This window comes from Oenanthe melanoleuca, chromosome 17 (genome assembly GCF_029582105.1).
Source record: "Oenanthe melanoleuca isolate GR-GAL-2019-014 chromosome 17, OMel1.0, whole genome shotgun sequence".
NCBI classification, from domain to species: Eukaryota; Metazoa; Chordata; class Aves; order Passeriformes; family Muscicapidae; genus Oenanthe; species Oenanthe melanoleuca.
The window spans coordinates 9,045,025-9,071,089 of record NC_079350.1 but is presented as its reverse complement, the minus strand read 5'-3'; the positions used below and the strand labels follow the sequence as shown (position 1 = coordinate 9,071,089).

Sequence of the window (26,065 nt, the reverse complement as noted above, 5' to 3'; positions counted from 1 at the left end):
CCGCTGCAGGAGCAGGGCCGGGCACCCCCAGGGGGAGCTGGGCACAGCTGGGGGAGGGGGCGAAGCACCCCGAGAAACACCTGCAGCGAGTTCTTGGGGGCGGCAGATTGTGGGATGTCTCCTTTACCTATGGAGGACAAACCAGCACGGGAGGGGGTGTCCGCAACCCGCTGAATCTGTGTGTGTGTGTGTCAGGGGTGTGTCTGTCTGTCCGTCTGCCCGCCGCGGAGTCTGCACGGGGGGAAGGAGCACCCCCACCCCCAAACCGCTCATCCCCGGGGGCGCGGCTGGTTTTGGGGAGGGGGTGATGCGGGCCACGAGCCGCCGTGCGGGGCAGGGCGGGGGCCGGGGGCGGGGGCGGGGGCGGGGGCGGGGGCCGTGCCTGTCCCGGCGGCGGGGCCGGGCCGGGATGCGGCGGGGCCGGGATGCGGCGGGGCCGGCTGCGGGCACCATGCGCTCCGGGGCGCTGGCGCTGCTCTGCGCCCTGGCCCTGGCCCTGTCCCTGTGCCCGGCGGCGCTGGCCGCCCCCGAGCCGGGCTCCGGGCTGGACACAGGTAGGACCGGCGGCCGGGGGTCCGGGGAGATCCCTGGGCGCTCAGCGGGGCGTCCCGGGCAGGGATGCGGGCGGTCCCGACGGGATGCGGGCTGTCCCGATGGGATGCGGGCTGTCCCGATGGGATGCGGGCGGTCCCGATGGGATGCGGGCCGTCCCGATGGGATGCGGGCCGTCCCGATGGGATGCGGGCTGTCCCGACGGGATGCGGGCTGTCCCGATGGGATGGGGCTGTCCCGATGGGATGGGGCTGTCCCGATGGGATGCGGGCTGTCCCGATGGGATGCGGGCTGTCCCGGATGGGATGCGGGCTGTCCCGGATGGGATGCGGGCTGTCCCCGATGGGATGCGGGCTGTCCCGATGGGATGGGGCTGTCCCGATGGGATGGGGCTGTCCCGACAGGATGCGGGCTGTCCCGACAGGATGCGGGCTGTCCCGATGGGATGGGGCTGTCCCGATGGGATGCGGGCTGTCCCGATGGGATGCGGGCTGTCCCGACGGGATGCGGGCTGTCCCGACGGGATGCGGGCTGTCCCCAATGGGATGCGGGCTGTCCCGATGGGATGCGGGCTGTCCCGATGGGATGCGGGCTGTCCCGATGGGATGCGGGCTGTCCCCAATGGGATGCGGGCTGTCCCCAATGGGATGCGGGCTGTCCCGACGGGATGGGGCTGTCCCGATGGGATACGGGCTGTCCCGATGGGATGGGGCTGTCCCCAATGGGATGCGGGCTGTCCCGATGGGATGCGGGCTGTCCCGATGGGATGCGGGCTGTCCCGAGGGGATGGGGCTGTCCCGATGGGATGGGGCTGTCCCGATGGGATGCGGGCGGTCCCGATGGGATGCTGGCTGTCCCGATGGGATGCGGGCTGTCCCGACGGGATGCGGGCTGTCCCGATGGGATGCGGGCTGTCCCGATGGGATGGGGCTGTCCCGAGGGGATGGGGCTGTCCCGATGGGATGGGGCTGTCCCAATGGGATGCGGGCGGTCCCGATGGGATGCTGGCTGTCCCGATGGGATGCGGGCTGTCCCGACGGGATGCGGGCTGTCCCGACGGGATGCTGGCTGTCCCGATGGGATGCGCTGGAGCCCGGCGCCGCGGGGAAAGGGGAGAGCGGCTCTGCCGGGACCCCCGGAGCTCTGCGGCCGCTGTTCCTGGCCATGGGGGTGAAGGGGACCCCCCATGTGCCCCGGCGTTCCGGCCACGGGGCAGCCAAAAATGTTCCGGGGTAGAAAAGGCTTCGCCGACAGCGAGGGGCGTCCCCCGTGAGCTGCCGGGGGCGGGCAGGGACCGACCCTTGTGCCGTGTCCCTGTGTCACAGCGGGGCCCGGAGCAGGCTGTGGGTCCCTGTCCCTGCGGGACAGAGCCACCGGCTTTGCTGGGATTTCTGTGTGGCTTCTTGGATCTCTCACATCATAGAATCCTGGAATCCTGAACTGGTTTGGGTTGGAAAGGACATTAAAGCTCAAATTGATCCACCCCTGCCATGGCAGGGACCCCTCCCAGTGTCCCCAATGTCCAGCCTGGCCTTGGGCACTGCCAGGGATCCAGGGGCAGCCACAGCTGCTCTGGGCACCCTGTGCCAGCCCTGCCCACCCTGCCAGGGAACAATTCCTGCCCAAGATCCCATCTAATCCTGGAAAAGCCATTCCCTGTGTCCTGTCCCTCCATCCCTTGTCCCCAGTCCCTCTCCAGCTCTCCTGGAGCCCCTTTAGGCCCTGGCAGGGGCTCTGAGCTCTGCCTGGAGCTTCTCCTCTCCAGGTGAGCACCCCCAGCTCTCCCAGCCTGGCCCCAGAGGGGCTCCAGCCCTGGGAGCAGCTCCTGGGCCTCCTCTGGTTCTTTTTTTGTTGGGAGCTGCAACAATTCCTAAGAATTCCCCCTGCAGTGCTGTGGGATGGGGGTGGCACTGGCAGGGAATTTTGGATTTGGGATGAGCCCCAGCTGAGCCCTATCCTCACAACCTGGGGGTCTCCAGGGCTTTGCTGAGCCCCTCCCACCATTCCTGGGATGCTCTGCTTAAGAAGGAGAGAGTGAGAGCTCCTTGGTTCAGTGGGAGCCCAGCAGCTCTGAGCTTTTCCCTCATGAAATGAAGTAAATGATAATTGCAACCCCACTCTGCAAAACACAAAACTCCCCCAAATCAACCCAGAAAATCCTGTCTGGGAATGAGATCCAAAAAGGAAAGTGCACGAACAATTTGCCATTAATTAAAGCTGGAGTCGTCCAATTAAAATCTGCTTAATTAAGGGATGCATCCAAAAATGCACAGCTTGGCTCCTGCAGATGGCATTTCTGCTTGAGGTTTTGGGGGAAAATAGGTTTTCAGGAAATTATCCTGCTGGAGGCCTGAGACTCTGAAATGTCAGATCCAGCATTGTGCAAGGTCCTCAAATCTGGGATCTCTTGGGAATGTATGTGCACATGGATTTGGTAAATGAAACATTGAAGCTGATGAAAATATGGAAAGTTATATATAAATTGTGTTGTATCAGTGCTGTCTGTGTACAGTTGCATGTGCTTTATATATATTTTTATATAGATATATATTTGTTTATATTATATCATGTTTGTGTCTGGGCCTGGTGCTGATAATCTTAACTAGTTCCTAGTTACACTTCTTAAAAATCCAGAAATCCCAGATTTGCAGCCTTTGTGTAACTTCTGTTTGACTCTCCATTCCATGGAGTGTCATGCCGTCCTTAATTAGGCAATTATATGGAATTACCAATTTTTTTCCCCTTGACAAGACCCTAAATTGTGCATTTAAAGTGGAATAAGCACAGGGGTCACTGCCTTTGCCCCCAGCACAGAGAGCAGCTGGGAGCTTCCCCTTGAAGCTTTGCCCCTGGGAGGGCAAGGCATGAAAAACCAAACCCTGAGGGCTCTCAGGAGTTCTGGAACCCCAGACTGAGCCCACCAGGGCACTTTTACAATCCAGCTTTTCTTCCTGAGCTCCTTCATGGGCTCCTCTTGTGCTCCAGAGGGAGGAGGAAAAAAACCCGCCTGTGTTTGTGCTTCAGATCCGTTTGCAGGGCTCCCTTCTCTGAACTCTGGGTTTGCTGGGCATCGTTTTTAGACAAACCCGGCTGGCTCTGTGCCCTTCCCTCCCATTCCCCGGGGATGGAGAGGCTGAGCATCCCTGCTCTGTGGGATGCTGGGGGCACCTGGGGACACTGGCACAGGGAAAAGCTTCCTCCCTTCCTGCGGGCTGGTGGCGAAGGGATTCCGTGTCCCCGCTGTTCCTTCACGCTGCGGAGGCTTCATTCACCCCGCGAGCAGCGCTCGGCTGCAAAGCTTTGCTCTCCTGGGGTCATCAATTAAGGAAAAAAAAAAAACAAAACTCTGCGGGGTTTAAGCACCCTCCTCCCGTGCCTTTGCCGCTCCAGGAACTGCAGAGAGCAGCGCGATGACAAAAAGCAGCTTCTGTTTAGCGCACCTCAAGCCTGACAGGGCGTTTCTGCGCCGCAAGGACGGCAATTAGTGCGGCACTAATTGGCGGCGCTGCCGGCAGCGCGGTGCCTGCGGGGTTAAAGGGAACCTCGGGGCACATCGCGCTGATCCCGGGGCTGCTGGGGACAACGGGGACCCGGCGCGTGGCTCCGGGCGACAGGGGCGAGGGGAGGGGATGGAGGGACGGAGGGACAGGGCAGGACAGAGGGACACGGAGGGATGGAGGGACAGGGCAGGACAGAGGGACACGGAGGGATGGAGGGACAGAGGGACACGGAGGGATGGAGGGACAGGGCAGGACAGAGGGACATGGAGGGATTGAGGGAAGGAGGGACACGGCAGGACAGAGGGACAGAGGGACATGGAAGGACAGAGGGACACGGAGGGATGGAGGGACACGGAGGGACAGAGGGACAGAGCAGGACGGCAGGGAGGGACACGGAGGGATGGAGGGACACGGAGGGATGGAGGGACACAGCAGGACAGAGGGACACAGCAGGACAGAGGGACATGGATGGACAGAGGAATATGGAGGGATGGAGAGACACAGCAGGACAGAGGGACATGGAGGGACAGAGGGACATGGAAGGACAGAAGGACACGGCAGGACAGAGGGACATAGAGGGATGGAGGGACATAGCAGGACAGAGGGACATAGGAGGACAGAAGGACACGGCAGGACAGAGGGACATGGAGGGACGGAGGATGGCAGGAGGAGGTGGGTGAGGGGTTGCAGACACATCTGAAGGCTCTGCAGTCCCAAACTCATCTGTGGGAGCTGAAGGGCTGATCCTCCCTGCTGGGAGCTGGGCAGGAGATGCAGCTGATGTTCCCATTGCTTGGAGCTGGAAAACCTGGAGAGAACAGAGGGAGCATGGGGCAGGGAGAGCCCTGGGATCTCCCACTGGCTCCTCTGGGGGGTTTTGATGGCAGAAGCTCCCCAGGATCCCTGATAATTTTGTGTTTTTGGGATAGGGAGAGGCCTGGTTGTGAGATGCCCGATGTCACTGGAGAGGTGACACAGTGGGGTTGGAACTGGGGGATCCCTAAGGTCCTTCCCAAGGATCCTTCCAAGGATTCCTCCCAAACATTCCTGGTGTCACTGTGGGGAGTGGTGAAAGAACCCAGCAACACCACTCCTCTTCCAAGCAGCAAGAAAAGTGATATATTGAAAATCCATGGCATTTATATAGGATAGATCACAAAAAACAAAGTAGAAAAGAGTCATTGGTCAAAGAAGCAACACCTCTTTGAAAACATGCTTTGTGCAAAAAGAGACACACAGCTCAGTGCTCAACACCAGGTGTCTGTCTGTGTTTTCTTTCTTCCTTCTCTTGTTTTGTCTCTGAGGAAGATCCCCAGCCTGGGAAAGATCCTGGCTGGAGCTGAGAAAAGTCAACATCCTGGGAAAAATCCAGGTTGGGTTTCTCCACGAGCCTCCAGCAGCGCCCACATCCTGGGACGCTGTGGCTGGGGCTGGGTGCTGTTCCCTGCTCTCCATCCTGTGCAGCAGCCAGCAGCAGGGTGGGGATTCCTGGGGAAGGGAGCAGCCCCGGTGGGTGGCACAGAGCAGGGCTGCAGCTCCCACGTTTGTCCCTCTGCACAGCCCTGGGAGCTGTGCTGCTGCTCCATCTGCCCAGCAGGGAATGGTGTGAGACAGACGCCTCCCCTCCTTCTGCAGCAGCTCTGAGCTGGGGAAACACAGCCAGCCAGGGATTTGGTTCCATTAGCTCCTCTCCTTTTCCTTTTTTGACCTGCCAGCCGTGTTTGGGAGCGGGGCTGTGATCCTGCCCCCGTGCTCTGTCTGGCCCTGCAGCCTTCCCTCCCTGCCACTCCTGCTTCGTGCCAGGTTTGTGCCCTTCCAGGTCCAGCAGGAGCTGCTGGATTTCCCTGGAGCAGATCCCAGCAGGGGAAGCTGCTGTGGAGCAGGGCATGGCCTGAGGGGGACCTCACCCATCCCTGAAAGGTCCCTAAATTCAAAGAGGGAGTAGAAGAAATCCCAGGCGTGGACACCAGGGAGTTGTGGGGTGAAGAGGATTCACTGGGATGTTCTCCATGTGCACAGCACCCATGGATCCCAGAGCTTGGGGTTTTGGGGAGTGAGAGAGCTGGGGGTGCTCACCTGGAGAGGAGAAGGATCCAGGGAGAGCTCAGAGCCCCTGCCAGGGACTGAAGGGGCTCCAGGAGAGCTGGAGAGGGACTGGGGACAAGGGATGGAGGGACAGGACACAGGGAATGGCTTTTCCAGGATTAGATGGGATCTTGGGCAGGAATTGTTCCCTGGCAGGGTGGGCAGGGCTGGCACAGGGTGCCCAGAGCAGCTGTGGCTGCCCCTGGATCCCTGGCAGTGCCCAAGGCCAGGCTGGACACTGGGGACAGTGGGAGTGTCCCTGCATGGCAGGGGTGGCACTGGATGGGATTTAAGTTCCCTTCCCACCCAAACCATTCCATCATCCTCTCATTTCCTCTATAAACAACTAAATGTGTTTATACTGAAGATGAACAGTACAGGAGACAGGTAATTTCTGCTCACTGTGAAAGAGAGACATTTCATTTATTACCTTCTCTGCTTCCCTGCTGCTGTACCTTCATTTCTAAGCCACATTTTCCACGGCAGCTCCTGCTGGGAGTGGGAAATGCCTGATTAAAGAGGCAGGTTAAAGGAGCTGCCATGCAAGGAAGGCAGCAGCACCCAGGAGTGGAACCTTTCCTTTGACAGAGCTGCGTTGGTAATTCTTGTTTGAAGTCCTGGAAGGGATCAGTGAAACAGCTGGGCTTTGCCTGTGGAAATCTGGGCTCTGCTTTGGCAGGGCTGAGGGAGATGTTCTGTAATGAGAGCTATTAAAAGGTCGTTAGAGATGCAGAGGAGTTTTGAAGTCAGATCTCAGTTTCTGGCAGCGACTTTTGTGTGAGCAGATTTTTAATCAACTCCTGTGCTTTTTCTTTTTTCATTTTCCCTTTTTTTTTTTTTTTTTTTTTTTTTTTCCTGCATTCCTGGAGCTTTGTGGATGTTTCAGTTCTGAGGATGGCAAATGAAAGATGGGGGTGGGATTCATGTCATGGGACAGGACAGGGTGTCCCTCGTGCCACCCTTGGCCTGGCTGGTGACCAGGTGAGCATGGTTCCCTCTTTATCAGGTTTCCACCTTTCAGCTGTAAAAAGTCTCTGAGCTCCCCCTTCCTCAGTTTTCTTCCTAAAGCAGAGCTCAGGCTCCTGCCTGGGGCACACTGAGCTCTGAACCCACAATAATTCATCCTGTAATGCCTCACTTGTGGTTTTCCTCTCCATCTGAGGAGGCTTTGGGGAATCCTGCAAACCCTCCACCTTCTGCACTAAAAGTGCTGTTAATTTTCTCCCCCAGCTCTGCTGGTTTTAATTGTGACTCCCACGTCAGCTCTCACAGCCCACATGTTTCTTGTATTTATTATTTCATTTGCTCCTGGCCTGCCCCAAGGCTGGCTTGTGGTAGTTTCAGCAGCTGGCAAGGCTTTAAATCCAGATGAGATGTTTCTCCTGAAGGGAAAGATCTTTTTCCAAATTCAGCCACAACTGTTGGTCTTAAAGTAGGAATTAAGCAGGAAATGCTCTCTGGCCTGTTCTCTGTAGGACAGCAGACCACAAAATCATGGAATTACAGGTTTGGGGTGGAAGGGACCTTAAAGCTCATCTCATCCACCAGGGACCCCTCCCAGTGTCCCAGGCTGCTCCTGGATGGAGCAGCCACAGATCCCCTGGGCCAGATCACAGTGGGGTTATTTCCTGCATGATCCCACACTCACTGACCACTCTATCACCTTTTTTTTGAGTGCTGGTTGAGAAAAAGTGTCCCAAAATTGACCTGAAGCAGGAAAAATGCTGTGCCTTGCTGTTTATCCCAAGCACAGCTATAGCAGGCAGTGCTTAAATGTCATATTTGTGGGTTTTGTCATTGAATGTTCCAGATTTTAATTTTTTCTGTTTAAAATGTACCAGGTGGTCGAGGCTCTTGGTGGGCAGGGGTGACAGTGCTCCAGCAGCACTAACTGGTGTTACTGGTGTAGTTCCTGCTGCTCTCTGGAAGAGCTGGGCTGCCAAAAATCCCCTTTCATGGCTGCTGGGGCGTTGCAGGTGTGTTTGTGCAGTGGCAGGAGGTGTTTCAGAGACATTTCCAGGGCATAATTCACCTTGGAGGGGACTTGTGGAGATGGTGCAGCTGCTCTGGGCAGCTCCATCCTGATCCAGGGCAATTCCAAAGCTGTTCCTTTGTGTCTGGGCTCTTGTTTCCGAGATTTGCAGTCTGGTTTTGTTTAACTTGGTCTCCAGCCTTGGGGAGGAGGGTCTGGGGTTACATCAGAGGCTGCAGCTTCCTCCTGCCGAGGGCTGGGAGCCAAGTGATACCAGAATGGGCAAAGGAGACAGGGCTGACACACTCCAGGAGCTCCCAGGGCATGGAGACAGCTCCAGACTTGGTCAGATTTGAGGGAATTGCAGCTCCCAGTGCAGCATTTCACACAGAGGGGAAGGAGCAGGGGGAGGAGGCTGAGCCCAGACTGTGATCCCACACTTCTCGTAGGAACAGCAGCCCCGCAGCCCCTGCTCAAATGCTGGGGTCAGCTTGGTGCTGGAATTGGAGGAGTGGGATGCTGGACCCCCTTGAGACTCCTTTAATCTGGAATTTTCCAGCCCTGCAGCCCCACTGTGAGGAAGAGGCTGTGCCACTGGACTGTACTTGCAGAGTGGACACCAGACCTTTGAAATGCCTGCAGTGGGGTTGAATTTGAGCTCTGCATTTATTTCTGACGGAATCCTTGCAAAAAAACAAAGCCATAAAACAACAACAACAACAACAACAAAACCACTAAAAACACCCCCAAAACCCTGGGGGGCTGCAGGAAGGGGCAGCCCAGGCTGTCCCAGCGTGTGGGGCTGCTCTGCCCCCTCCCCTGAGCCAGGGACCCCCATCCCTGAGCCAGACATGAAAACGTGACCGGGAATCCACCCGGGATGGCTTTTCCTCCCCCAGGCTGGTATTTCCTCCCTGCTCCCTCCCCCTGCACGGCCCCAGCTCCAGGAGCCCCTCAGGCACGGCTGGTGACCCCAGCCCGCAGCTCCCCTCCCCTCTGCACAGCAGCAGCATCTGGCAGGCACGTGCTCCCGCCTCTGGGGTCTCTCCAGGCTCCTTTTTTTGGGATGTGTTGGGATGTGGTGGTGGGGACAGCCCTCAAAGGGACCCCCCCAAACACAGGGGTGGCCCCAGCATCCCTGCTCCTTTCATTGCTGGTTCCTGCAGGGAAAGGGTCGGAGCTGTGCTGGGAGTTTGAGTGTCACAGGGTGAGGAGTGAACTCCAGCCTGATCCCCTCCTGGCTTCCAGGAGTGCATTTTCGGGGATACTTTGAAGAGGAAACCTTCTGGTTGTGGTTAATCCCTTCCTGGTCCTGCAGCAGCTGGGGAGTCCCAGGGGCTGAGCTGCAGAGCAGCACAGGGACACCCAGGGGGCTCAGTCCATGCTCCTCTCCTGATGTGCAGAAAGGGAAAACAGGTTCCTCCTCTGCCATGGCCCACTCTGGGTTCATCCATCCAGAGAGCCAGGAGGTCCCTGGGGTGTTTCACCTGGCCAGGGTGGCACAGGGGGCAGGAGGGGATGGATCACAACCTCAGCAGCTCCTGGCAGGCTGTTCCTTGCCCAGGTGTCCCTGGGGAGGAAGGTGATGAGTTTCTCTCCAGGTGTGAATTCCCCATCTGGGGCCATCCAGGAGTGTGGTGCTGCAGCCAGGGAGAGGGTTTGGGGTTGGACAGGCACTGGCCACACCAACCTGGTTTTAGGATTAGTGAGGGGATGGAAACTTTCATCAGGGCTGGGTGTGTGGATGGGCATTGGCATCCTCCTGAGCACAGAGAGGGGCTGGGTGATTTTCCAGATGGGATCATAAGCTCCTGGCTTTAAAAAAAAACCCCAAAAAACCAAAAAAAACAAAACAAACAAACAAAATAAAAAAAAACCAACCCAAACCAAACAAAACAAAACACCACCAAAAATCCCAACAACAAAAACCCCACAAACAAATGAAACCCAAAAAAAAAAACCCCAAACAACTCTCCCCAAATAAATTCCCAAAAACCCCACACACATCCCCCCCCCCCCCAAGAAAACAAAACCAAAAGTTTTAAAAGACTAAATAACAAAAAATTGCCTCTGAACTTTTTGCATCCAGTTTTTGTGCTTGAACCACGAGCAGTCAGGTTTCCTGTGCTGTTCTCCATGGCTGTGAGGCTCAGGAAGTTTAATTAAAGAGAGGTTTAGGGCTGTTAATGAGTCCAGCAGCTGGAGTATTAAGTCTTTGTCTACATCAGCAAGTGGGGAGTGCTCCCAAATGCAGCTCCAGGGCCCTGGGCTCGCTCTGAGACTGAACTGGGCTCGGATTTTCAGTCCAGAGGGTCCTGCCCATGCTGGGGAACATTAAATCTCCTCCCAGGAAGGTGCAGCCCAGAGCTGCTGTGCATGTGAGCAGCAGCTCAGGGAGTGGCCATGGCTGGGAATTGACCCCGGAATGACCTCCTGGTCCTAATTAACAGCTCCTCTGTTGTTGTTTTCAATTTGCTCTGTTTGCTTTCCCTCTTCAGAAACAGTTTGCAGGAGCAGGTTGTGAACACGGCTCTGCTGCAGCTTGGTAGGGGCTGAGGCAGTGTTGACCCAAGGGAGGTTTTTCATGGAATCCATGGACTGGTTTGGGTGGGAAGGGACCTTAAATCCCATCCCATCCCATCCCATCCCATCCCATCCCATCCCATCCCATCCCATCCCATCCCATTATCCCATTATCCCATCCCCTGTCCCCAGTGTCCAGCCTGGCCTTGGACCCTTCCAGGGATCCAGGGGCAGCCACAGCTGCTCCCTGCCCACCCTCCCATGGAATGAACCCAGAGTGATGTGAGAACATGAACCCTGCTCCTTTCCTCAGCACACAGTTGCCTTTTCTCAGCTTTAATCTCCCTGGATGTGTTTTTGTTTCATTTTTATATTCCTCCCAGGCTTTTACTGGAATTCCCACAGGCCAGAGCAGGTTGGGGATGCTGATTGGAAACAGAGTAGGGCTGGAAGTAGCCGAGATAAACGGGCTGATAAAGCAGCCAGAGCCTGGCTGGGACTGTGCTCACCCCCCTCCCTGCTCAAGGAGGGACTGAGGCAGCAGCAATGACCCACTCCTGGGAATCGCTGCTACCCAGGGCAGGAACAGAGCTGGGGAAGGGGCTGGAGCCCCAGGAGAGGCTGAGGGAGCTGGGAAGGGAGAAAAGGAGGCTCAGGGGGAATTTCTGGCTCTGCACAACTCCCTGACAGGAGAGGACACTGGGAGGGGAACAGGGAACAGGGACAGGAGGAGAGGGAACGGCTCAGGCTGGGCAGGGGAGCTCAGGGTGGACAGCAGCAGGAATTTCCCCGTGAAAAGGTGATTAAACATTGGAAGAGACTCCCAGGGAGGTTTGGAGCCCCCATCCCTGGATGTGGCACTTGGGGGCCTGGGTCAGGGGTGGCCTTGGCAGAGCTGTGGGAACAGTGGGGCTCAGTGACTTTGGGGGCTTTTCCAGCCTGAACAATTCCACAATTCCCTGTTTGCTGCTGCCCATACTGCAGAGCTGGCTGCAGGAAGCAAGGGACAGGAATTCCCACTGCATGGAGATGGATGTTCTCTGCTGGGATAAATGAGAGGATTTTTCTCAACTCACACCTAGAAGTGGGTTAAGGCTGGAGGAGAGTAGGTGGATTATTTTTTTAAGCCTTCACATCAAGAGTTGTCATCTCCAAGACTTCCCAGAGCTGCTGGCTCTGAGCAGGGAGCAGGAGCCAGGAGCTGGCTGGTGGCTGATGTCATGTTTAAAACATGAATTCCTCATGTTTGGAGCTCCTTCTGCAGTGGGGCAGAGCAAAACCTCCCCCTGCAGCTCCTCAGGATCCCCCACACCCCTGCTGGGGTTTGTCCTCATTGTGATCCACAGTTTGCTGCCAACACCATCACATGGGGCTCCCTGCTCTGGGCTGGAAATCCCATTTCCTTCCCTGTGGTTTTCCCTAGAAAAGAAACTGCTCCTTGCTCTTTCTTGATGGGATAAAAGGAAACAGCCTCAGGTTGCACCAGGGCAGGTTCAGATTGGAAATGAGGGAAAATTCCTTCGTGGGAAGGAAGGTTTTCAAGCCCAGGCTGCTCAGGGCAGTGGTGGAGCCCCATCCCTGGAGGGACTGAAATGCTGTGGGGATTTGGGGACATGGGTCAGTGCTGGCCTTGGCAGAGCTGGGGGATGGGCAGAGGGTTGGGCAGGCTCTTGAAATGCAGGAATCAAATGTTTTAGGGATAAGAGGTATGTGAGCCTGTCCACACCCTGCAGCAGTGTCCTGGTGAGGCTGTGGCAGAGGGAACAGCCCCGTGGCTGTGCAGGTGTGTGATTTAACCTTGTTTTGTCAGATTTTACAGTGAATTAAAAGAATGCAGTACTTGGGGCTGAGCTGATCCCTCGGATCTTTAGCTGCAGCTTGGATGGGAATGGCACAGCAGCTCAAGCCAACTCCACTTTTTACTTTTCTTTGTTTGCTTCACTTCCAAACCAGGAAAGAAGCAGCAAAGCCATTCCTTGATGTGGTGCTGCTGCTCCCAGAGCACTGGAGTGTGCTGGAAAGGCTGGAACACTGCTCCAGCCCGGCGGGGGAGATGCTGCAGCCACCTCCAGGACATTTAATCTGATGACTGCAAAGCAAGCTCAGCCTGGTGGGTTTGGAGGAGCTGCTGGCTGGATAAATCCTGCAGGAATTGCTGGAGTTGGACAGGAAAGTGAGGCTTAGTGCCCTCAGGAAATGCAGGTGTGGAGCAGAGCAGCTGTATCTGCAGCACTCCAGACTCTCAGGGAGCTTTGCAGAGCTGTTCATTTTGTAGGGATATTTTTGGGAGAGCCCTGAGGGGCAGAGCTGTGCAGCAGCAGGGGCTTGTTCATGTCCAAGGGCTCCCAAGTGAGATGTGCAGAGGGATTTTGGAGATTTCTATCCAGTGGGATCCCAGTTTTTCCACCCTGTCCTTCCTTGGGGCCACGCTGCAAAGTCACAGTTGTCACCTGCTGGTCCCACAGGGATGCTGGAGGTGTCACCTCCACTGCAGCTCCTCCAGGCTGTGCCAGTGCTGCTGGTTCCAGCAGATTGCCCTGCTGTCCTGGTGTGCAGGACAGGTGTCTGCCAATAAAGGCAAAAGTTTCTCTTTGAAATGGAGAATGTAAACCCCCTTCCTCCAAATTATTATAATTTTGAAATTAAGGGGCTCTCAGGCAAAGATTGGGGAATTAGGAATAACAGTTCTTTACTAGGAAAATTAAAATAGAAATGCAGTATTACACAGAACAATCCCAACCCTGCCAGAGTCAGAATCCAAGCTGACACCCGTCAGTCAGTCAGGGTGTTGGCACAGTCCCATTCAATGGTGGCTGCATCCTCCTGCAGGGGCAGATGTGGTTCAGCTGGAGCAGTGCTCCTGGAGAAGGTGCAGTTTCCTCTGAAGCTCCAGGGATGATGTGGAAAGGTCTGGTTTTCCTCTGGGATCCAGTGGGAAGAAGGTTCCTTGGTGTCCAAAATCTCAGTTTTTATCTGGGTAGGAAATGCTTGGCTCCTCCCCTGGGTTTTCCAGGTGGAAATTCCAGGGATCCTCTCTACTGCTCCAGAGTTTTTCTGTTCTGGGGGTGGCTTGAAAATGAGGTGGAATGGGGATGCAGCAAAATATTGGCTGCATTGTCAGACGTGAGAGAATCCAGAGCATTCTGAGGCAGTTGAAGATGTGGAATAGAATTTGGAGGGATTCTCTGCTTGGGGATGCTCCTCAGGTTGGTGCTTCCAGGTAAAGGAGCAGGGAATTGAGGGAGAGCTCAGGAGTCTGGAGCTCAGTGGAATTGGTGAAGGCTGGTGAAACTGGGTCTGATCAGGTGGAAAATGTCCAAGCAGGAAGTGGGAGTGGGACTCCAGCACCTTAAAACTGTTGGGTTTCCTGGGGTTTGTGGAAAAAAAAAAAAAAAAAAAAAAGAGTAAATTTTAAAAAAAGCCAAAAAATGGTTTACTGGAGGAGGGAGGAGCTGTCCTGTCATCTCCAGGGGTTAAAAATAACACTGAATTTTCACTTTCAAACAGTTTCAGTTTAATTAAAGTGAACTTACACTGAATAAAAGGAAACAAGAAAGAGGCAGCTCATCCACTGAGTGAAACCTTTCATTTCTGGCTGACTCAAACTGACTCATTTTCCTTTTTTCTTTTTCCCTTTCTTTTACTCAAATATTGGGAAAGTTTTCTATTTAACACACGATTTCTTTCCAGCAATTCCCTTTAACCCTGAGAGCTCCCCCACATCCCAAATCCATTTTTTTCCTCAGTCTGGGCTGCTCAGGGAAGTGATGAATCACTAACAAATGTTTTCCCCCACTCAAAGGCAGAGGGAGGAATGAAGAGCAGATTTTATATATATATATATTTTTTTTTTTTTCAGGGCAGAGCTATCTCTGCTGTTCCAACAAGACTTGTCAGCTCTGTCTGGGCTCTCCCCAAATCCACGTAATTCCCTGTGCAGAGGCAGCAGGATGGGGGAGTGTGTCTGACCTGGGCTCTTTTCAGCTTTACTTGTGATAAATAATCCAGGCTCAAAAAGTGGAGGTTTCAGGGAAAAAAGAAATAAAAAAATATTCTCCTCTGGTTTCTACTGCATTAAAAAAAAAAAAAAAAATCTGGAAAATTCTTTAGGTTAGTGAAGAAATAGAGAGAAAGGAAAATTGGTTTGAGCTGGGAAATCGTTGTTGATGGTGAGATGCTCCAATGGAGCCTTTGGAGCAGAAAATACAGGAATGGGCACGAGGCAGGCTTTGGATGGGAAGTTTTTCAGAGGAAAAAGAGGATTTGGAACCCTGGAGAGGAAAAAGGGCTGGAGGTGTCCCCGTCCAGCAAGGGGCTTTTGCACAAAGATTGGCCCATGCCCCAGTGCTGAGCGTGTCCTCCTTGGGATCTGACCCACTCTGGAAGTTTCTGGAAGCTTCTTCAGCCCCATCCATGCTCATCCTCATCCCCATCCATGCTCATCTTCATTCCCATCCATGCTCATCTTCATCCCCATCCCTGCTCATCTTCATCCCCATCCCTGCTCATCTTCATCCCCATCCCTGCTCATCTTCATCCCCATCCCTGCTCATCTTCATCCCCATCCATGCTCATCCTCATCCAATTTTCCAGCTGTGGAGCCTCCTCAGCCCAGGGAGCTCCAGAGGGTTCAGCCCCTCCTGGGGCTTGGCATGGTGGTGCCTCCAGCACCATTTTTGGGGTTTGGCAGCTTCTCTGCACATGAATAAAATCCTGGTTGATGTTTATTTGCCTCCTGAGCTCTGGTTCCAGCGTTGTGGGAGCTGCTGAAAGGAGTTTAGAAGAGGAAATATTTTTTGGGGCTCTCAGTGACTCCCACAGCAGCTCCTCAGGGACTCTGGAGGCTCCCAGGCACCCAAAGATAATTTGGGTGTAGAAATACCAGAGGTGGGAGGTGATGAGCTCTGCCAGAGGAGCCTGGAGGAGCGTTTGGGAGTTGAGTCAAGGTTGAAACCTCAGCAATTCAATCGTTTGTACAGAAACCTGGCAGCAGAGTGAATCACAAACGTGCACATGTTTTGCCTGGGGTGAAAATCTGAGCGCTGTTTGGCTGGGAAATGGCAGCTTGTTAGGCTGGGGAACACTCATTTTGAATTTATTTTTTTGTTCTTGGGAGCTGTGTTGAAGGGGAAGGTCGGGGCTGGTGCTCCTGCCCTGCTCTGCTGGAGGTGCCCTTAGGGATGCTTGGATGGGAGGGAAATGGGAACAGCAGGGAGTGGATGTGCCACTGGCACCAGTGGATGGAAGGAGAAGCAGGAACTGTAAGGAAAATTAATCCACCAACACCAGAGGTTTATATGATCCTGGGACTCAGTGATCAGAACCAGAGGATGGTGGAAATCAGGGCTACAAACCCTGGCTGTGAGCTCTTCCCAGCCTGGGCTGTCCATCCCATCCAGAGCAGGATTTTGGGATCATCCCTTCATGGCTTTGGTGTTTATTTCTGCTTGTCTTCCAACTCTATAAAACATGTTTGGTTTTGTGGTTTTTTTTTTTAATAAAACCACAGAGAAGGAGGTTCTAGGAAGGCTGGTGCTGGGAACAAGTCCCTGGAGTGGGAGAGACTGGAGAATTTGCTGTTAATTGACTTTGACAATGGAGCAATAAAGAGAAGTTTATTTACGAGCGACAGTGAGGGCCAATGTTTATGGCACTTGTCCCCACTCAGCATCACACAGACTTTATTGGGATCTTTTTAGGTTTTTCTAAAGGAATCCCCCAGAATCCAGGGATAAGCAATTCCAGTGCTGGCTCCCTATAATTCAGTAATTAATTTAATTGAGACTTACCCCGGGGAGGACAAAGCTGACAGCCCTGCACCTTTAGCAGCTCTGAAACTCTTCCCTGCTCCTAAAACTCTCTTCCTTTGCTGCCCCAGTTTTCCCTGCAGCCAGCTTATCCTTACTCGGGGTCATCCTGCCTGCAGCAGCCCCTTCCCCACCCGCAGAGCCCCCCGTGCTGGGCAGGCACAAAGGAGCAGCAGCACAGCTGCAGCTGGGGTAATGAGCTCCAGGAGAACCTGTGCTCCCTTTTTCCTGCCCAGACAATGCCTGCAGCCGAGCTCTTTCTTCCCAAAAAGGTTTCTCTCCCCTGGAATTTGCTGTCCTCTCTGTGGGTGGGTGGCTGCATTCACTCTGCCATAATGGGTCCAGCATCCTCCGTGGGAAATGTCCTGGTTGCTTTTCTTCCTGCCTTGGCTCTGTCTCCTCCTGGACTTGCAGCCACGGGGTCAGACCCGAATTATCCTTGTTCTCCGGAGCAGGGAGGAGGAGGAGGAGGAGGTTGGAATCCTGTTGCATAAGCAGCCCTGGGAGCTGAGAGCTGCAGCTCAGAGCTCACCTCGGGTGCCTTCTGGAGGTGCCCTTAGGGATGCTTGGATGGGAGGGAAATGGGAACAGCAGGGAGTGGATGTGCCACTGGCACCAGTGGATGGAAGGAGAAGCAGGAACAGCTGCCTGCTGTCAGGAAAATTAATCCACCAACACCAGAGGTTTATGTCAAAAAAGGAGACAGAGGAGTCCTTTCTGCTTTATTCCAATAAAGGGAGAGGCCATGGGGCATTGCCCTGGGATCTCTCAGATTTTTGGAGGGTGCAGCCTCCTTTTATCCCAATTTCCCTCTCTCTTTCCCCATGGGCTGAGGGACTTGAGAGGCACAGACTTCCCAAACTCCTGATACCTGAGATTCCCCTCTAATGTACAACCCTCCCTTCTAATTTTTAATTCTTACAGAATTCATAGTTCCCCCCCCCAAAAAAACCCAATTTTTGGTGTTCCTGCTGCCAAAAGCTGCTGCACCTTCACTCTGCTGAGCTTTAGGTTTGGAAACCAGTGGATGCTGTGCCCATGTGGGGAGCTGGGAAAATCCCAGCTGAAATCCCAGCTCCCCACAAACAGCCAGCTCTCCTCCATTCCTTCCCATCCAACATCTTCCAAGGAGATGGCTCAGGAGTGACACACGAGTGTCTGAAGCAGATCAAAGCTTGATTGATTTGTTATTTTCCCTGTCTGGGCTGTGGGTATCTCCTGGCAGGTCGCAGCATGCCCGGGGCTGTTTGTCTGCCCTCACATCAATCTCACACCTCATCCACAGCGGGACTTACAGCGAGCCAAGGGGCTGGATGCTTCCCAAGCCCTGGCAGGTGCTTGTGCAGATGGTGCTGGCACAATTCCCACTGACAAATCATCGAGTGGGATTGTCCAGACCCTCCCAGGAAGGGGCTGTGGGGTCTGGGGTGATCCTGGACCAAGGGTTGATCTGACTCTGTCCCTTGTCCCCACTCCTTGCTGGTGGCAGCGTTGTTGCCACACTGAGGGACCTGGTTTTAGATGTCCAAGGTCTGAAATCTTCCTGCTAATGGAGAGGGAAAAGGAACCTTGAGGTTTTAAACATTTTTTTCCTCAAAGGTGAAGGTGTCTGAATGGATTTTATGGTCTGAGTCTGCTGAATTTGTGAATGGATTTCCCAAATTACCATTCTTCTTCCTGCAGGTTTTGTCTGTTGTCCAATTTGTCTGTTTTTCTCTTGTTGGAGAATAGAGCAAAGCCTTGCAGTGGAGGTTTCTCAGCCTACTGAGCATCTCTCTCTTCTCCCCCAACGCAGATGAGGTGAACCTGCTGGACAAAATCACTCTCCATGCCCAGGACCTCAGCAACGTTTCCTTTGGCTACGACCACAGCAAGTGCAGGACCCTGGAGATCGGGCAGTATGCAACCCTCAACATCCCCACCAGGGCAGCCTTTGGGGACAGGTAACCTCCCTTCAGGGGCTGGGATGGGCTCAAAAACGTGGCTGTTGATTTGAGGAGTTCCTTGGAGAGCCCATACCGTGATGGCATGGAGATAACTCAGCCTCTCTGTGCTCTGAGATCAGACTTCCTTCAGTTCTTACATTTTGGAGCAGCTTGTCCTGTCCCTGGCAGTGCCCAAGGCCAGGCTGGATGGGGCTTGGAGCAGCCTGGGGTAGTGGGAGGTGTCCCTGCCATGGCAGGGGGTGGGATGAGATGAGCTGGAAGGTTTCCTCCAACTCATCATCCTGGGGTTCTTTGATGGTTCCTTGCTGGGTGCAGGAAGGACACCTTGGCCCGGCCTGTATGAACAAAGCTAATTCAGGCCTGGCTGCTTCTCTTTGAACCTCTCAGCTGGAACCACTGTTGGCTCTTTTTTCCCTTTATTTTCCCTTCTCACTCGGCTCGTTTGTGCCGTGACTCGAATTTTTTTCATCCTGCTGGTGGCCCAGCAGCAGCTGCACGTGTCCCCTCTTCCTGGCAGGTTTGCAGAGGAGCTGAGCGTGCTGCTGAAGCTCAGGTACTCTCTGAAGGAGGACACCAGCCTGGTGACCATCCTCAGCCACCGCAGCCACGTGCTCTTCCAGATCAGGGTCAGCCCCCACGCCCTGGTCTTTGTCACCACCAGAAGGAGACACTACGAGTAAGTCCCAGCCTTTTTCCTGCTTTTCCATCCTTCCTTTTCTCCTCCCAAGGCCAAGTTAAGGCTGTCCCTCTCTGGTGGGCTCAGCTGAAGGAAGGTGATGTCCCTCAGACCTGGTGCAGGTTGTCACCGCCAAACTCCACTTTGCCAAAGTGGTGCAGCTCTGGGAACCAGAAAGAACAAAAATGTTCAGATCCCTGGGGACAAATCAAGACCCAGTCACCTCAAGTGGTAGCAGACATCCCCAAATCCATGGAAAACAAGTGATGGTGATGGAACAATCCCTGGGTGCGAGAGTCTCCGGGAGTTTTTGTGTCGGGATAGACAGTGGGGGACAAAACTCAAGCACTCTGTTGAAGCTGAAGGTTACAGCTGCAGTTTATTATAAAGGAGCCTGCTAGGGGCTGCACAGCCCTAAAGCAGGATAAAGAGATAAAAGGGGGGAGGGAGAGAGACAGAGAGAAGAGGGAGAAGAGAGCAAGAAGAAGAGCAAGAGAGCGATTTCCTGTTTGCAATACAATAAATCTTCTTCCATAATGAATATTCTAATTTCCACTAACCAATCTAATACAAAATACAAATTCTATAGTGTTTACATACAGCCTGTAGGAATCCTTATATTAGCATAGTTTGTCACATTTTAAACTCTAAGATCTAATCTTTGGACCCTGGCCGGTCTTTTTGTGACCTCTGGAGTTGCTCTCTGGCCGAGGGCATTGTTCAATCAAGAGGGGATTACCTCCAGGGGCCATCCCATTGTTTCATGGGAATTCAGTAACTAAGGCTTGGCATCTCAAACGTGGCTTTCATTTCAGTCTCGTTCATGGTTTCAGAATCTGGGCATTGATATTTGCAAGATTCCTGTTTTATCTTCCCCAACACCTGGGTGGTTCCTTGTTGTGCTCTAGGGATGGAGTGAGGGGCCCTGGGAGCTGCCATGGGGTAAAGCCTGCTCCTGGGGAAGGTGTGGGATGACGTTTGCTGCTGTCTCCCCTTCCCCTCAGGTTCCCAGTGTCCTTCCTGGGCGATGGGCACTGGCACCAGGTGGCTCTCAGCATCTCCCTGGAGAGGCTGGAACTGCACGTGGACTGTCGGCTGCTGGACAGAGTGAGCTGGTCCAACTATTTTGGGATGGGAGTGAACACCGAGGGGCTGATCATCATTGGGGGCCTCATCGAGCCCTTTGAGATCCCCTTTAAGGTGAGAGCTGGGCAGGGCCTGCTCTACCCAAGTGAGTGAGATTGCAGCTTCCCTCTGATGGAATCCATTCCATCACCTCTTCTCAAAACAACATTTATTTCTGTGCTTGGGCAGGATGAACTTAGAAAAGGCTGGGGTTGTGCAGAGGGCTTGGGTTTGGGTCAGGGCAGCACAAGGGGCAGCAGGCAGGTCAGCTCTGGGTTGGACTTCCACTCATCCTCTGGTGTTGGCCATGACTTGGACCATGCAGGGAAGTCTCTGTGCAGCCAGCATGGAAAGATCTGCTTGGGGAAGTCTGTCCAAGGGCTTCAGACTTCCAGAGGGCAGGAATGGATGGGATATTGGGCAGGAATTGTTCCCTGGCAGGGTGGGCAGGGCTGGCACAGGGTGCCCAGAGCAGCTGTGGCTGCCCCTGGATCCCTGGCAGTGCCCAAGGCCAGGCTGGACACTGGGGCTGGAGCAGCTGGGACAGTGGGAGGTGTCCCTGCCATGCAACTCTTGAAGCTGGAGAGGGAACATTCATTGCCCAAACCATCCCATAAAGAAATCCCTGGCTGGGAGAAGCTGGAGATGACCTCCCCTGCAGGCCCTTCCAGAGCTTTCCCTCTCCTCTGGAAGAAGCAGGAGCATAAACTCTGCTCTCTGTGTCTCCCCCAGGGCGCTCTGCAACAGCTGACCTTCGTGATGGGAGACCCTGCAGCAGCTGCTGAGCAGTGCCACAGCTACAACTCAACCTGCCCTGGCTCCTTCAGCATCACCAGGGCCCCCTGGGAGCTCCCAACAGCCTGGCCACAGGTGTGGCTGGGGCAGATATCAAATTCAGAGTGCTGGGCCAAGCTTTTCCTTGGTGTCACACCCAGGGCGTTGCCTGGAATCGCTGGGATCTCCAATTGGGGATGGGGTATGAGGAAGGGGGGTGGTTCTTTTCCATCCCTTCGAGTCACAGATGGGTTTGGTGCCAAGGAGAGTGAGTTAAAGGCAGAGTTTGGGATCCAGGGAAAGCCTGGGGGTGGCTGTGACTGGATGTGTGGCACAGGAAAGCTCTGAGTAATGCTGCAGCTGGAGCTGTGCTTCTGAGAGGAGGTGACAGCTGTCCTTGGGAATTGGACACCACCCTGCAATTCCTGCCCACTCCCAGCAGCACTGCACTGCACTTCCAGAAGCTGTCCCTCTGTTCTGCCAGCACTGCTGGAAAATGGAAATTTGGGGGACTTTGCTTTCGTTGCAGCGTTCAACAAATTTTCAACAAACATATCTGTGTCAAAAAGCTCAGATCACATCATAAATCCCCCAAAACATGAAGAACCCAGGCTTTCCTCAGGAGCTGGAGTTGGCCCAGGAAAATTCCTCACATCTTAGGCCAGGCACCTTCATAGGAAGTGCTTCATAGGAGCTGGGAGAAGCTGGGGAGAGGCAAGTGCTGGGTGTCAGACCTTGGCAGGACATCCCGTGTGTGAGCCATTCCTGTGCTCTGGTGAGGAGCTGGCACAGCTGCTGGGGAAGGGCAGTGCCAGGAGAGGGAGCTGGGTGTGGGCTGGTGCCCAGGGATCCCTTGGGGATGCTGGATGCACATCCAGGCTGGGAATGCAGTGGTGACAGCTGGGACAGCCCTGCAGTGGCTGCTGCACTCCTGGATGGGCTGCCTTGCTGTGTGTTATCTGAAGAGGAGGTTTTTGGGAATGCCCTGATGATGAGGAGCTGCTGGAGTGTGGAGCAGGCAGGGTGTAACACAGAGCTGGTCACACTGCTTCCCTTCAGACAAAGGGCCCAGTGCCCAGTGTAACCCCTGCTCATCCCAAAATCAAACCTGTAAATGAAACCTTGTCCCCAGCTCTGCAGGCCTGGAGCTCTTCCCTGAATGGCTCTGGGGTCACACCCATTAAACACAAAATGACACTTTAAGTATCAGTAAATATTAATTAAATTTTAAGCATCAGTGAATTGCCTCCAGGTGAATCCCCACAGGATAATTCTGCCCCACATCGCCCCAGTTCCCACCCCTGGCAGGCCCTCCTCAGGACTGAGGAGTTTCCAAATCAACAGAAACTGCAAAAACCCACCCAGACTCTTGAGAGGTTTGATCAGAAGCCATTCCCTCACGTTGCAGTGAAGGGTTGGCTCCCACTGTGCATTCCCTGGGTGCTTCCTGTGCCGGCAGAGGCAGTTCCTCAGCCCTGGAGCCAACAATGAACACGTGCTGAGGTCACTGCTGCCCCTTGGGCACTGACATTTCTCCTCTTTTCTCTCTCCAAATCTCCAGGTACCAAAGGAAACCAATGAAATCCAGGATTCATCTGCTCAGGTACGACTCCTGCACTGTCATTCCTCGTGTCCCTGTGCCACTAATTCTGATTTTCTTGGCTGTAATTGTTATTTTCTTTACTACAACCCCTCTCTTTAATGGTTTGAAAATACCTTGGTGTGTCCCAGACCTGGTGGAGGTCACAGTGAGTGCTCAGGTGATTTCCCGAGTGTTTGCATGGAGCCAGAGGGGTGGTGGTGGGGCAGGGAATGAGGTGCCCCAGAGGATTTGTGGATCTGCCTGGGAGGGAAGGAGAGTGGCAGGATTTGGGATGAAGCAGGATGAGCACTGCTCCTGCCACTGAGGAGCTGGGAAGGGCTGGAGCTCTCTGTGGGAGGGGTGGTTGTGGTTCTCTGTTGCATTTTGGCTATTGGAGAGTGGGGAAAAGGATAATGCAACATAGTTCCTTGTGTAATGGAGAAGCAAAAGAGAGAGAGGGCTTTATTTAAACACTCACCTACATAGGGTAGATCGTGCAAAGCAGAGTAGAAAAGACTCACTGGTCCAAGAAGGCAACACCTTTCTGAAAACATGCTTTGTGCCAAACAACTCATCTCTCACACACCCTGCAGCTGTTTGATCATTGTTATCATTTCTTGTCCTTGCCCAGCCTGAGAAACCCAAGGCTTCAAGGCTGCTTTCCCCTGGTTCCCAGCAGTATCACCAACAGTTCTGGGCCCTCCTTGGTGTGGTTTCCTGGGACTTGTGCTGGCACAGGGGTGGCTGCCCCCCAGACCTGCTGCTGCTCCTGGTGCTGAGCTCCTGCTGGAGCTGCTGTCCCCCAGCCCCTGTGCATGTGCAGGGACATGAGGGACAGCTCTGAGTGAGGCTGGCTCTGTGCTCCTGCTGGATTTGGGGTTTTTAGCCAAGCTTTGGTGTTCAGCTCCGCGCAGACACATCCTGGGGAGTGAACAACAGCAAATGCAAATTGAGATTTGTGTGTGTGTGACTGAGCAGTTGGAGTTCCTCACTCCCCTCACCCTCTGGTTCCTGTTAACTCTTTGGGGAGAGCCTCTCTTCTCTCACCTGGCTTTCACTGCCTGGTTATACCTGGATAACTCCAAACTGGAGCTGCCAAGGGATTTTGGCAGTCGGGTCCATCCCTCTGCTCCAGGCTCAGGGGGGAATCGAGCTCCAGCTTTGCTGGGTGGGTTTGTAATGAACTGGGGTGGCAAAATCACCTTTCCTGGGCTCTTATGGAAAGTGGGCTCTGTCCTCCTGCTGGATCCTGTTTTGGGATGTGATTCCCACCTGCTGGTTCTTCCAGACCCTGGCAAGGCGTTGCCATAACAAGGAAAGTGGTGAAATTCATAGGTCTGCAGGGGAAAACGAACAATATTCTGGATTTGGGACAAGTTTATTTTTCAAGCATTTAATAAGAAGCAGAGAGGCCTTGGAATCTTTGGCATTAAGGTTTATTAGGAATAAAAAAGGCACTGCAGTCTGGGAGTAATGAGGAGCAGCCCGGCTCTGCTGCAGGGACAGGCCACAGCTCTATTTTCCAGTTCCTTTGTTCATTTAGAAATAAATTAGTACATGGGTGGATTCCTTAATTGTTAATTAGTGCTAAATAATTATGGAGGCTCAGGGTGATGGCAGAGGAAGATGTAATGGGGGAAGGCAATAGATGAGGTTGTTACTGGCAGTGGTACCTGAATTGCAGCCCACTCCTTTTGGCAATTTTTTTTTTTTTTTTTTTTTTTTTTTTTTTTTTTTGAGGAATAAATTGCCATTTCTGAGCAATCTTTGGGACATGGATGGTGCTGAGCCACTTCTCCTGCAAAAAAAAACAAAAAAAAAATTTGTTTTCTCTGAGACTGCCTGTCCTAAATGTGAGCAGGAGGGCTGAGCTGGTTCCTGATCTGAATGGCTTTTCCAAGGCAGCTTAACCTGGGATCCTAAAGCCATTCCCCAAACAGTCAAAGCTTAAATCCCACAGATTTCCAAAGAGACAAAACTTTAACCTTCTAGGCAGTTCAGACTAGTTGTAAAATTCCTTCTTGATTTAAAAATGCTGTGAAAGCTCTGTGCAAACACTTGTTTGGGTCGTGGCACCTCTGTTCTCTCGTGCTTGGGTTTGTCAGTGAGAACAGCTGGTATGGGAATCACTCCTTCAGGTCACTCAGTCCTAAAATTCCATCCTTCCTGTCCCATCTATCTTTGATTTTGAGTGAATCACGTTGTACCTTTGCCTGATGGATGGAAGAGACTTCTATTAACAAAAAAATCTGTTTCCAACGAGAAGACTCTGAACTTTGAACTCTGTTTTACCAGCCTGACCCAGCTGAAAATTAGTGCAGAATGTTATGCTGATTGTCTGGGCTGCTGAAAACAGGGATGCTCCAAGCTGGGCTTTAACCCCTTTGCCATTTAGGAGTTTTTGGAGCGTGCTACCAGCTGAAAAGCCTCCAGAAGTCCAACAGCATTGTTATCTTTGTCAGTGAAACACTCTGAGGCTCCTCAGGCAAGATCCCAAGTTAGAAACTCTTTCCAAAACCATGGCATTAATTACATATCTGTGGTTTCTTTATTAATGAGCCCCATGTCAGTTGTTCTGTTATTTTGCTTGGGCTCAGCTTGAGGGAAGAGCCCTGTAATTACTCAAAGCTTCCTGTTTGCCTTTTTTTTCTGTTTTTGCCTTTTTTTTTTTTTAATTCCATATTGGCACAACACAAAGCCTTTTCCCAGTCAGTCCCTGGAGCTTCCCCAGCTCTCTGAGCCAAAGTGAGAATTCAGTGCTCCTCTTGGGGAGAGCCTGATTTTAATGCTTTTGGGGTTGAGTTCTGGGGCTGGGATGGAGAAACCTCTGTTCCCTGTCTCCTCTGGAATGGGAAGTATTTCATTGTCATTTGGTTATGTCATCTGGATTTTCTAAATGTGGACACAACTGGGGTTCTCCAGCTCTTCCCACATCACTGCTGTGGTTCTGGACCCAAGATGTGGCTGGGGCAGAGAATTCTCCTGCCATTATTTTCCTTCTTTAATCCAATTTTCTGCAAATCACAGACCCTGCCTTGCTTGTCACGTGCCAGCTCCTTCTTTTTTCCCTTCTGTTTTATCATCCTCCATGGCTGCTTTCAGTCTGGGCTCCTTCCCCACTTCCCAGCTGGAATTTCTGGGAGTTCCACCCCACATGCCTCACTCAACTCTCACGCTTTTGGACAACTTCAGAGCTGTTCCAAATTTGTCCCTCTCAGCTGGTTCTCCTCTAAATTTGGCCAGTTTGGAGGAGCAAGGATGGGTTCTATTGATTTTGGCTGTTAGCTGTGTTTACACAAACCAATATAATTCAGCCTTGTGCCTCAGTAATTTTTCCTTAGAGACCCTTCTCCCCTGAGCCTTGCCAGATGGGAGTTTCCAGTGTGGACCTTTCCCATGTCCAGTGTTGGATTAAAAACCCCTTTTTCTTCACTGTGTGGGAATTCTGGGCTCCCAGTGCCCACTGGGATTCCCAGGCTGGCACATCCTGGGGCTGTTCCAGCTCCTGCCCCTGCAGCTCCTC

The 26,065-nt window shown here is 53.4% G+C and overlaps 1 protein-coding gene across 1 annotated transcript in view; it reads left to right on the top strand.

Moving 5' to 3' along the window:
* The first annotated feature begins 409 nt into the window (after positions 1-409).
* LOC130260248 (collagen alpha-1(I) chain-like) overlaps positions 410-26,065 on the top strand; it is a 63,715-nt gene continuing 38,059 nt past the window's right edge. The window contains exons 1-5 of the mRNA XM_056505471.1: positions 410-554; positions 18,235-18,382; positions 18,903-19,061; positions 20,066-20,261; positions 20,919-21,056. Of these exons, the coding sequence (XP_056361446.1) occupies positions 410-554; positions 18,235-18,382; positions 18,903-19,061; positions 20,066-20,261; positions 20,919-21,056 (786 nt within the window). The remainder of the gene's footprint in view (positions 555-18,234; positions 18,383-18,902; positions 19,062-20,065; positions 20,262-20,918; positions 21,057-26,065) is intronic.